The sequence below is a fragment of the Haematobia irritans genome, chromosome 4 (assembly GCF_050003625.1).
Source record: "Haematobia irritans isolate KBUSLIRL chromosome 4, ASM5000362v1, whole genome shotgun sequence".
NCBI classification, from domain to species: Eukaryota; Metazoa; Arthropoda; class Insecta; order Diptera; family Muscidae; genus Haematobia; species Haematobia irritans.
The window spans coordinates 33,154,844-33,167,720 of record NC_134400.1 but is presented as its reverse complement, the minus strand read 5'-3'; the positions used below and the strand labels follow the sequence as shown (position 1 = coordinate 33,167,720).

The following is a 12,877-nucleotide window of genomic DNA, read 5'->3' as shown; positions in this document are numbered from 1 at the left end:
CATGGCCCTAATTATATTATAAATGATATCCTTAAACATGGTCTACAACATGCGGAACAAATTTTAGTTATTGGGGGGGAGGTTGTGGGGTCCCCCATTTTTCCCTTTCCATTTGCGTAGGATCTAATTGTAAGGATTTTTGGTGGGTTGGTATTCCAATCACAGTTGGTCGAATTCTACCAAAAACTTGGATACAAATTCTGTAGAAATTAAAATTAATTATATAAATAAAATTTTGACAAACTTGTTTATTGAAAAAAAAAATTCTCACAAAACTTGCTATAGAAATATAATTTTATCAAAAATTTTCTATAGGAATAAAATTTTGAACAAAATTTTCTATAGAAATAAAATTTTGAACAAAATTTTCTATAGAAATAAAATTTTGACATTATTTTCTATAGTACTAAAATTTTGAAAAAAAATTTTCTTGGGAAAAAATATTGACAAAATTTTCTATTGAAAAGAAAATTTTGATAAAATTTTCTATAGAAACAATATTTTGACAACATTTTCTATAGAAATAAAATTGTGACAAAATTTTTTAAGGTGATAAAATTTTGACAAAATGTTATATTGCAAAGAAAATTTTTATAAAATTTTATATAGAAATAAAATTTTGACGAAATTTTCTATAGAAATAAAATTGTGACAAAATTTTCCACAGAAATAAAATTTTGATTAACTTTTCTATAGAAATAAAATGTTGAGAATATTTTGTATAGAAATACAATTTTGATAATATGTTTTATAAAAATGAATTTTGGCAAAATTTGCTATACAAATAAAATTATCACCAAATTTTCTATAGAAATAGAATGTTTGACAAAATTTTTTTATAAAAATAAAACTTTGACGAAATTTTCTATAGAAATAAATCAAAAACAACAACAATTATTAAAGGGAAAAAACCAACAATAACAAAACATAAAGAAATAAAATTTTAACAACATTTTCTATAGAAATAATATTTTGACAAAATTTTCTATTGAAAAAAATATACCAAAAAAATTGATAATATTTTCTATAGAAATTAAAATTTTTTGTAGATGTAAAATTTTGACAAAATTTTCTATGGAAATAAAATGTGGCAATATTTTCAATAGAACTAAAATTTTGACAAAATTTCTTATGGAAAAAAATTGTTGACAAAATGTTCTATTGAAAAGAAAATTTTGATAAAATTTTTTATAGAAATAATATTTTGACAAAATTTTCTATAGAAATAAGATTTTCTGTAGAAATAAAATTTTCCATTGAAAAAAAATCTACCAAAAATGTTTGCTACAATTTTCTATAGAAATTAAAATTTTTTGTAGAAATAAAATTTTGACAAAATTTTCTATGGAAATAAAATGTGGAAATATTTTCAATAGAACTAAAATTTTGACAAAATTTTCTATGGAAATAAAATGTGGCAATATGTTCAATAGAACTAAAATTTTGACAAAATTTTTTATGGAAAAAATTGTTGAGAAAATGTTCTATTGAAAAGAAAATTTTAATAAAATTTTTTATAGAAATAATATTTTGACAAAATTTTCTATAGAAATAAAATGTTGACAAAATTTTCTATAGAAATAACATATAGTACTAAAATTTTGAATTTTTTTTTTTTTGGAAAAAAAATATTGACAAAATTTTCTATTAAAAAGAAAATTTTGATAAAATTTTCTATAGAAATAATATGTTGACAAAATTTTCTATAGAAATAAAATGTTGACAAATTTTTCTATAGTACTAAAATTTTGAATTTTTTTTTTTTGGAAAAAAAAAATATTGACAAAATTTTCTATTAAAAAGAAAATTTTGATAAAATTTTCTATAGAAATAATATTTTGACAAAATTTTCTATAGAAATAAAATTGTGACTAAATTTTCTATAGAAATAAAATTTTGAGAAAATTTTCTATAGAAATAAAATTTTGAGAAATTTTTCTAGAGAAATACAATTTTGACAAATTTTTCTATAGAAATAAAATTTTTGGCAAAATTTTCTATAGAAATAAAACTTTGACGAAATTTTCTATAGAACTAAAATTTTGACGAAATTTTCTATAGAAATGCAATTTTGACAAAATTTTCTATAGAACTAAAATTTTGACAAAATTTTTTAAGGACATTTTTTTCGTTTTGTTTTGTTATTGTTGGTTTTGTTCTTTTCATTGTGACAAAATGTTCTATTGAAAAGAAAATTTTTATAAAATTTTATATTGAAATAATATTTTTACAAAATTTTCTATAGACATAAAATTTCTATAGAAATAAAACTTTGACGAAATTTTCTATAGAAATAAAATTTTGACAAAATTTTCTATAGAAATGCAATTTTGACAAAATTTTCTATAGAACTAAAATTTTGACAAAATTTTTTAAGGACATTTTTTTTCGTTTTGTTTTGTTATTGTTGGTTTTGTTCTTTAATCATTGTGACAAAATGTTCTATTGAAAAGAAAATTTTTATAAAATTTTATATTGAAATAATATTTTTACAAAATTTTCTATAGAAATAAAATTGTGTAAAATTTTCTTTGGAAATAAAAATTTGACAAAATTTTCTATAGAAATAAAATTTTGACTAACTTTTCTATAGAAATATTGAATGTTGAGAATATTTTGTATAGAAATAAAATTTTGATAATATTTTCTATAGAAATGAAATTTTGGCAAAATTTGCTGTACAAATAAGATTATCACCAAATTTTCTTTAGAAATAAAATGTGTGACAAATTTTTTTATAGAAATAAAACTGACGAAAATTTCTATAGAAATAAAATTTGGACAAAGATTTCTATAGAAATAATATTTTAACAAAATTTTCTATAGAAATAGAATTTCGACAAAAATTTCTGTAGAAATAAAATGTTGAAAAAAAAATCTTGAATGAAATTTTCACAAAATTTTCTATGCAAATAAAAATTTTGAAAAATGTTTTTATAGAAATAAAATTTTGACAACATTTTCTATAGAAATAAAATTATGACAAAATTTTCTATGAGAATAAAATTTAAACAAAATTTTCTATCGAAGTAAAAAGGTTTCTATAGAATTAAAATTTGGCGGCAAATTTGATCAAAACCTTTAAAATAAGATTATTGAAATTTGTTAGATTTTTGGTAAAATTATCTTCAAATTTTGGTAGATTATTTTCATTCATTTTGGAGAGTAAAAAAATGAAAAACCGTTGCACACAAGTGTCAACCATTTTTTTATAAAAACTACAATCCTAAAATCAATATTTCACACTTTTGCCTTATAATTATCAATTCTGCAGATTTAGTAAAAAAAAAGTCGTATTTAACAAGAAGAGTGCATTAAGCTGCCATTAAAGCATGCACGCATAACCATGTCTTAGGATTTTAAAACGACTAAGGAATTGTTCACTAAGATTTGTTGAAATCTTTTATATATCAATAGGAGAATTAGATTTTGTAATACACTTTTTAATAATACATTTTTTGTGTAAACAACGTTCATCCAAGCCATTAACTTTTGCACACATACAAAAATTGTTCATTTCCTTATAAATGGAACTTTGAGAAGATTATTTGTGAAAACAGATTTCAAACTTCAGTTCGCTCATTAATTTTATTGAGTAAAAAATTTGGAAAACCTTTGCACACAAGGACAAGCCATTTATTTATAAAAACGACAATCTTTAAATTAATATTCCACACTTTTGCCCTATAATTATCAATTTTGCAGATTTCATAAAAAGTAGGATATATGTCGAAAGCCTAACTAACAAGTAAAGTGCATTAATCTGCCAATGAAGCATGCACACATAAACGTGTCTTAGGAATTTAAAACGACTAAGGTCTTGTTCATCAAGTATTGTCAAAATTTGTTATATATCAATTCGATCAACTTAGTGTTTATGATATTAAATTTATATATGTATTTTATATGTATTCAAATCAATACAAAATTCAAAAATTTTCAAATCTTCCATATATTTGAACATTTTCACAAATTTCACACTGTAATCGATGAAGTCATATGCGTTATCATTTTCAAATCATATATAGCAAAATAATTTTGCTCAATATAAAATATCCATATGCATGTTTATGGATTTTATTTAAATATATTTTTTTTTATTGTTCTTATGGCATTGTTTACTTAGTTATGCGTATATAAATGATTATGAATATTTATCCTTTTATTTTGTCTGCAAAGGTATAAATGTATTTGGGTATGCATGTATATGTGTATGTAAAAGGCAAATTTATAAAATATTCACACATCCCTGTTTTTTTTATTTTTATTACGTAAATACAATATTTCTACTGTTTCAGTCGCCTCAAAATAGATATTTTGAAAGGCCATTTGTGTTTGCTACGCGTAAAAATATGTACTTACATAATAAACTTCTAGACAACAGCTGTCAAATATTCTTAACTTCTGTTTCAAATTTTGCATATTTGCAGAAAATATCTAAAAAGTAGGAAAAGAAAATGTAAAAAAAATATAAACACATATACATACCCAACCATATACATATACACATTCCAACCTTAAAGAAGAAAATATATAGGAAAAAGTATGGAAAGCTAAACAACAATATGGAATCTCAGAAACTTACATATAGACATACTGATATTACAAGATTACATGCATATGCATAGCCGAAAAATTCTCTCTTATTAAAGATAAATAGATTTAAAGTGAAAAAAAACTATGGGAAACTTTAGAATATACACTAAAAAAAAAGGATATCCAGTTCCAAAGACGTTGTCTTTATCCTAATGATTTAGGAATTAATTCCGAACCAAAGAAGCGAAGTACGGAAACAGGGATAACTTTAAGAAACAATTATCTTTCAAATTTGAGTTTTACGTATTTGTTTCCAGGAAACATTCATTTATTTTTTCAAAATTGTATTTCTATCGAAAATTTTGTCAAAATTTTATTTCCAACGAAAATTTTGTAAAAATTATATTTCCAAAAAATTTGTCCAAATTTTATTTCCAAAAAAAAATTTGTCAAAATTTTATTTCCAAAAAAAATTGTCAAAATTTTATTAAAAAAAATTGCCAAAATTTTATTTCAAAAAAAAATTTGTCAAAATTTTATTTAAAAAAAAAATTGCCAAAATTTTATTTCAAAAACGCAAAAAAAATATATCAACATTTTATTTCTATAGAAAATTTTGTCAAAATCTTATTTCCAACGAAAATTTTGTAAAAGTTATATAAAAATTATAAATTTGTCAAATTTTTTTTTCCAAAAAAAAATTGTCAAAATTTTATTTCCACAAAAAAAAATTGCCAAAATTTTATTTCAAAAACGACAAAATATCAACATTTTATTTCTATAGAAAATTTTGTAAAAATTATATTTCCAAAAAAAATTTGTCAAAATTTTATTTCCAAAAAAAATTTTGTCAAAATTTTATTTCCCAAAAAAATTGCCAACATTTTATTTAAAAAAAAAATGTCAACATTTTATTTCTAATGAAAAACGTGTCATAATTTGATTCATTTGATTCAAAGAACCGAAGTACGGAAACAGGGATAACTTTAAGAAACAATTATCTTTCAATATTGAGTTTTACGTATTTGTTTCCAGGAAACATTAATTTATTTTTTCAAAATTGTATTTCTATAGAAAATTATGTCAAAATTTTATTTCCAACGAAAATTTTGTAAAAATTATATTTCCAAAAAATTTGTCAAAATTTTATTTCCAAAAAAAATTTGTCAAAATTTTATTTCAAAAAAAAATTTGTCAAAATTTTATTTAAAAAAAAATTGCCAAAATTTTATTTCAAAAACGCAAAAAAAATATATCAACATTTTATTTCTATAGAAAATTTTGTCAAAATCTTATTTCCAACGAAAATTTTGTAAAAGTTATATAAAAATTATAAATTTGTCAAATTTTTTTTTTCCAAAAAAAAATTGTCAAAATTTTATTTCCACAAAAAAAAATTGCCAAAATTTTATTTCAAAAACGACAAAATATCAACATTTTATTTCTATAGAAAATTTTGTAAAAATTATATTTCCAAAAAAAATTTGTCAAAATTTTATTTCCAAAAAAAATTTTGTCAAAATTTTATTTCCCAAAAAAATTGCCAACATTTTATTTAAAAAAAAATGACAACATTTTATTTCTAATGAAAACCGTGTCATAATTTGATTCATATAAAAAACTTGTCAACATTTTATTTCTATAGAAAATTTTGTCACGATTTCATTTCTGTAGAAAATTTTGTCAAAATTTCATTTCTATAGAAAAATTTGTCAAAAGTTTATTTCTATAGAAAATTTTGTCACAATTTAATTTTCAATGAAAATTCTGTCAAAATTTTATTTTCAATGAAAATTTTGTCAAAATTTTATTTCTATGGAAAATTTTGTCAAAATTTTATTTCTATAGAAAATTTTGTGAAAATTTTATTTCTATAGAAAAATTGATCAAAATTTGATTCATATAAAAAAAATTGTCAAAATTTTATTTCTATAGAAAATTATGTCAAAACATTATTTCTGTAGAAAAATTTGTCAAAATTTTATTTCTATAGATAATTTTGTCACAATTTTATTTTCAATGAAAATTCTGTCAAACATTTATTTTCAATGAAAATTCTGTCCAACATTTATTTTCAATGAAAATTCTGTCAAACTTTTATTTTCAATGAAAATTTTGTCAAAATTTTATTTCTATGGAAAATTTTGTCAAAATTTTATTTCTACGGAAAATTTTGTCAAAATTTTATTTCTATAGACAATTTTGTCAAAATTTTATTTCTATAGAAAATTTTGTCAAAATTTTATTTCTGTAGAGAATTTGGTCAAAATGTCATTTCTATACAAAAATATGTCAAAATTTTATTTCTATAGAAAATTTTGTCACAATTTATTTTCAATGAAAATTCTGTCACAATTGTATTTCTATGGAGAATTTTGTCAAAATTTTATTTCTATGGAAAATTTTGTCAAAATTTTATTTCTATAGAAAATTTTGTCAAAATTTTATTTCTGTAGAGAATTTTGTCAAAATGTCATTTCTATAGAAAATTTTGTCAAAATTTTATTTCTATAGAAAATTTTGTCACAATTTATTTCCAATGAAAATTTTGTCAAAATTTTATTTCTATGGAAAATTTTGTCAAAATTTTATTTTTATAAAAATTTTTGTCAAAATTTTAATTTTATAGAAAATTTTGCCAAAATTTTATTTCTATGGAAAAATTTGTCAAAATTTGATTCATATAAAAAAAATTGTCAAAATTTTATTTCTATAGAAAATTTTGTCAAAATTTTATTTCTATAGAAAATTTTGTCAAAATTTTATTTCTATAGAAAATTTTGTCAAAATGTTATTTGTATAGAAAATTTTGTCAAAATTTTAATTCTATAGGAAATTTTGTCAAAATTTTATTTCCAAAACAAAATTTGTCAAAATTTTATTTCCGAAAAAACTTTTGTCAAAATTTTATTCCAAAAAAAAAATTGCAAAAATTTTATTTAAAACAAAAAATGTCAACATTTTATTTCTATAGAAAATTTTGTCAAAATTTTATTTTTATAGAAAATTTCTGCAAAATTTTATTTCTATAGAAAAATTTGTCAAAATTTGATTCATATAAAAAAAATTGACAATTTTTATTTCTATAGAAAATTTTATCAAAATTTTATTTTTATAGAAAAATTTGTCAAAATTTTTTTTCTATGGAAAATTTTGTCACAATTTTATTTTCAATGAAAATTCTGTCAAAATTTTATTTTCAATGAAAATTCTGTCAAAATTTTATTTTCAATGAAAATTCTGTCAAAATTTTATTTTCTATGAAAATTCTGTCAAAATTTTAGTTTCAATGAAAATTTTGTTAAAATTTTATGTCTATAGAAAATTTTGTCACTATTTTTTTCCAATGAAAATTCTGTGAAAATTTTATTTTCAATGAAAATTTTGTCAAAATTTTTATAGAAATTTTTGTCAAAATTTTATTTCTATAGAAAATTTTGTCAAAATTTTATTTCTATAAAAAATTTTGTCAAAATTTTATTTTCAATGAAAATTTTGTCAAAATTTTATTTTCAATGAAAATTCTGTCAAAATTTTATTTTCAATGAGAATTCTGTCAAAATTTTATTTTCAATGAAAATTTTGTCAAAATTTTATTTCTATAGAAAATGTTGGCAAAATTTTATTTCTATAGAAAATTTTGTCACAATTTTATTTCCAATGAAAATTCTGTCAAAATTTTATTTTCAATGAAAATTTTATTTTTATAGAAATTTTTGTCAAAATTTTATTTTTATAGAAATTTTTGTCAAAATTTTATTTTCAATGAAAATTTTGTAAAAATTGTTTTTAAATAAAATTTTTGTCAAAATTTTATTTCTATAAAAAATTTTGTCAAAATTTTATTTTCAATGAAAATTCTGTCAAAATTTTATTTTCAATGAAAATTCTGTCAAAATTTTATTTTCAATGAAAATTTTGTTAAAATTTTATTTCTACGGATAATTTTGTCAAAATTTCGTTTGTGTAGGAATTTTTGTCAAAATTTTATTTCTATTGAAAATTTTGTCAAAATTTTAATTTTATATAAAATTTAATTTAAAAAAAAATTGTCAAAATTGTATTTCTAAAGAAAATTTTGTCAAAACTCAGGGGGTAATTCTGAGTCGACCGGTATATATTTTATGGGGTCTAAAATGAATATTTCTTGTAGGCACATTTTTTGGTAGATCAAAGTTATTACACCCTGACCACTATGTGGTTTAGGGTATAAAAAAAGGGATTGTCTTTGACCCGAAGAAAGACCCTATGCAAAATTTGAAGACGATCGGACATGAACTGCGAATTGTACTTTGCACACAAAAATACATGAACAGACGGACGGACATTTTTAAATCGATTCAAAATTTAATTCTTCCTTAATTTATTACACCAACTGTTATTAAAATATTGTTTCTTGTTTTAATTCCAGTGTCTGCCAATCTATCACAATCGCATCAGCATCATCAATCCAGCGATAAGGATGGCAAAAAGAAACACACCCGCCCAACGTTTAGTGGTCAACAAATCTTTGCCTTGGAAAAGACATTCGAACAAACCAAATATCTGGCTGGACCAGAAAGAGCTAAACTAGCATATGCCTTAGGAATGACTGAATCACAAGTTAAGGTAAGAAAAAGAAGAAGAACTTTACCAAAAAAGACAAAAAAAAAAAGATTTTAAAGGATTTTAAAATTTTTTACTTGTACCCCTGTTGTGTCCTGCTATCAAACGAAAATCCCCTGGATTTATATAAAACTCAAAAAAAAAATTTTAATTTTTTTATTTACATTCCCTTTATTTATGGTTGACACACGGAGATGATTTTTGGAGATTCAAAATAAAAGCGTGTGCCTGGGATTTAAGCAAAATGGTGAGAATACAAATCTTCTCTGTCATTGACTTCAATTGTGGATGATAAAAATTGATTGAGGTACAAATAAAGGCAATCTGTCTGGCATTAAAGTACTCCCAAAAAAATTCATTTTAAAATGTTAGCGGCTTTTAAAGCCTATGAGAGGAAGTAAAACTAGAAGAAAAAAATTTTTTTTGTTGTGGTATGAAATTGCCATAATTTATAAATGCCTTTCTTCCTCTCTCGATGGTTTAATCATTACTCGCCGTATGCCGCCCCCTGATTTGCTTTGTGCGTTTGAGTGTGTGTGTGTGTAACCCACGAATACCACGAAACAGGCAAATACAAATCCGTTTGTCATCAAATTTGTTCATTTTTTTTGTGTTGTCATGATGTTTTTGTCCTTTTTGGTTGGGTATGGAGGGGAAGGGGGCTAACATCCTTGGCACACTTGCCATCCTTGTTGAGAGAACTCATGTTTTGCGTTGTTGGCCAAAAAGGCGGTGCGACATGAATGTTGCAAAACCAACATCATGCCTCTCCTCCATCCCACTCTGCCCACCCAGATATTGCAAACACGCACGTGTTATTGTGGCATTAAACAAATCCTGTGTTTACGTTCATTCTCTCCAAGGATATCGAGTGGGTACAAGGGGGATTTTTTTTGTTGGTTTTCATGTTGTAAAAATTGTGTTGTGTTGTTGTTTTTGCGGCTTATAATTTAAATTAGTTGTAATCTTTTTATTAGGCCACAACCAATGATCCTTTCCTATTACTGGCAATAAATGTATTTGGGTTTTGTATTTAAAATTTTTGCATTACAATTTTTGGGGGATAATTGAGCAAAAAGCGTTTCCAAAGGCTCACCTAGAATTTGTATATCCCACAGAAAAAAAGAGGCAATTGGAAAATTTATAGATTTTTGTGTACTATACATTTGCATATACTATAGGGCTAATTAATGTCACCACAACCATCAACTATAAAAACTTCTCAAAGGATAAAATTTATCATATACAAAAAAATGTTTTATTTCTATAGAAAATTGTGTCAAAATTTAATTTCTATAGAAAATTGTGTCAAAATTTAATTTCTATAGAAAATGTTGCCCAAATTTTATTTCTACAGAAAATGTTGTCCAAATTTTATTTCTATAGAAAATTTTTACCAAAATTTTATTTATATAGAAAATTTTTACCACAATTTTATTTCTATAGAAAATTTTTACCAAAATTTTATTTCTATAGAAAATTGTGTCAAAATTTAATTTCTATGTTGTCCAAATTTAATTTCAATGTTTCACAATGTTGTCCAAATTTTATTTCTATAGAAAATTTTGTCAAAATTTTATTTCTATAGAAAATTTTGTCCAAATTTTCTTTCTATAGAAAATTTTTTCAAAATTTATTTCTATAGAAAATTTTGTCAAAATTTTATTTCTATAGAAAATGTTGTCCAAATTTTATTTCTATAGAAAATTTTTACCAAAATTTTATTTATATAGAAAATTTTTACCACAATTTTATTTCTATAGAAAATTTTTACCAAAATTTTATTTCTATAGAAAATTGTGTCAAAATTTAATTTCAATGTTTCACAATGTTGTCCAAATTTTATTTCTATAGAAAATTTTATAAAAATTTTATTTCTATAGAAAATTTTGTCCAAATTTTCTTTCTATAGAAAATTTTTTCAAAATTTATTTCTATAGAAAATTTGTCAAAATTTTATTTCAAAATTGTATTTTTATAGAAAATTTGGTAAATTTTTTATTACTCTAAAAAATTTTCTCAAAATATTGATTTCTATAGAAAATATACCAAAATTTTGATTTCAATAGAAAATTTTGTTAAAATTTTGAATTCTATAGAAAATTTTGTCAAAATTGATTTCTACAGCAAATTTTGTCAAAATTTCAATTCTATGGAAAATTTTTACCAAAATTCAATTTCTATAGAACAGTTTGTCAAAATTTTAATTCTTTAGAAAATTTTGTCAAAATTTTATTTCTATAGAAAATTTTCTCCAAATTTTATTTCTATAGAAAATTTTGTCAAAATTTTATTTCTATAGAAAATTTTTTCAAAATTTTATTTCTATAGAAAATTTTGTCAAAAATTTTCTTTCTATAGAAATTTTTTTCAAAATTTATTTCTATAGAAAATTTTGTCCAAATTTTATTTCTATAGAAAATTTTTTCAATATTTTATTTCTATAGAAAAATGTGCCAAAATTTTATTTCTATAAAAAATTTTGTCAAAATCCTAATTTGTCAAAATTTACTTCGTCAAAATTTTATTTTTGTAGACAATTTGTCAAAATTTTATTTTTGTAGCAAATTTTGTCAAAATTTTATTTCTATACAAAATTTTGTCAAAATTTTATTTCTATACAAAATTTTGTCAAAATTTTATTTCTATAGGAAATGTTGTCAAAATTTTATTTCTATAGAAAATGTTGTCAAAATTTTATTTCTAAAGAAAATTTTGTCAAAATTTTATTTCTAAAGAAAATTTTTTCAAAATTTATTTCTATAGAAAATTTTGTCAAAATTTTATTTCTATAGAAAATTTTGTCAACATTTTATTTGAATAGAAAATTTTTACCAAAATTCAATTTCTATAGAACAGTTTGTCAAAATTTTATTTCTTTGAAAGTTTTGTCAAAATTTTATTTCTATGGAAAATTATCTCCAAATTTTATTTCTATAGAAAATTTTGTCAAAATTTTATTTCTATAGAAAATTTTGTCAAAATTTTATTTCTATAGAAAATTTTTTCAAAATTTTATTTCTATAGAAAATTTTTTCAAAATTTTATTTCTATAGAAAATTTTTTCAAAATTTATTTCTATAGAAAATTTTGTCCAAATTTTATTTCTATAGAAAATTTTTTCAATATTTTATTTCTATAGAAAAATGTGTCAAAATTTTATTTCTATAGAAAATTTTGTCAAAATCCTAATTTTATCAAAATTTTATTTTTGTAGCAAATTTTGTCAAAATTTTATTTTTATAGAAAATTTTGCAAAAATTTTTATTTCTGTAGAATTTTTTTTTTTAAATTTTATTTCCATAGACAATTTTGTTAAAATTTTATTTCCATAGAAAATTTAGTCAAAATTTTATTTCCATAGAAAATTTAGTCAAAATTTTATTTCTATAAAAAATTTGTCGAAAATTTTGTCAAAATTGTATTTTGTCAAAATTTGGTAAATTTTTTATTACTCTAAAAAATTTTCTCAAAATATTTATTTCTATAGAAAATATATCAAAATTTTGATTTCAATAGAAAATTTTGAATTCTATAAAAAATTTTTTCAAAATTTTGATTTCTATAGCAAATTTTGTCAAAATTTCAATTCTATAGAAAATTTTTACCAAAATTTTATTTCTATAGAAAATTTTGTCAAAATTGTATTTTTATAGAAAATTTGGTAACTTTTTTATTACTCAAAAAAATTTTCTCAAAATATTGATTTCTATAGAAAATATATCAAAATTTTGAT

The 12,877-nt window shown here is 20.8% G+C and overlaps 1 protein-coding gene across 1 annotated transcript in view; it reads left to right on the top strand.

The window, feature by feature from the left end:
• The window catches only part of HGTX (HGTX homeodomain transcription factor), a 74,336-nt gene that overhangs the window by 47,578 nt on the left and 13,881 nt on the right, over window positions 1-12,877 (top strand). The window contains exon 3 of the mRNA XM_075305572.1: window positions 8,948-9,144. Coding sequence (XP_075161687.1) covers window positions 8,948-9,144 — 197 coding nt within the window. The remainder of the gene's footprint in view (window positions 1-8,947; window positions 9,145-12,877) is intronic.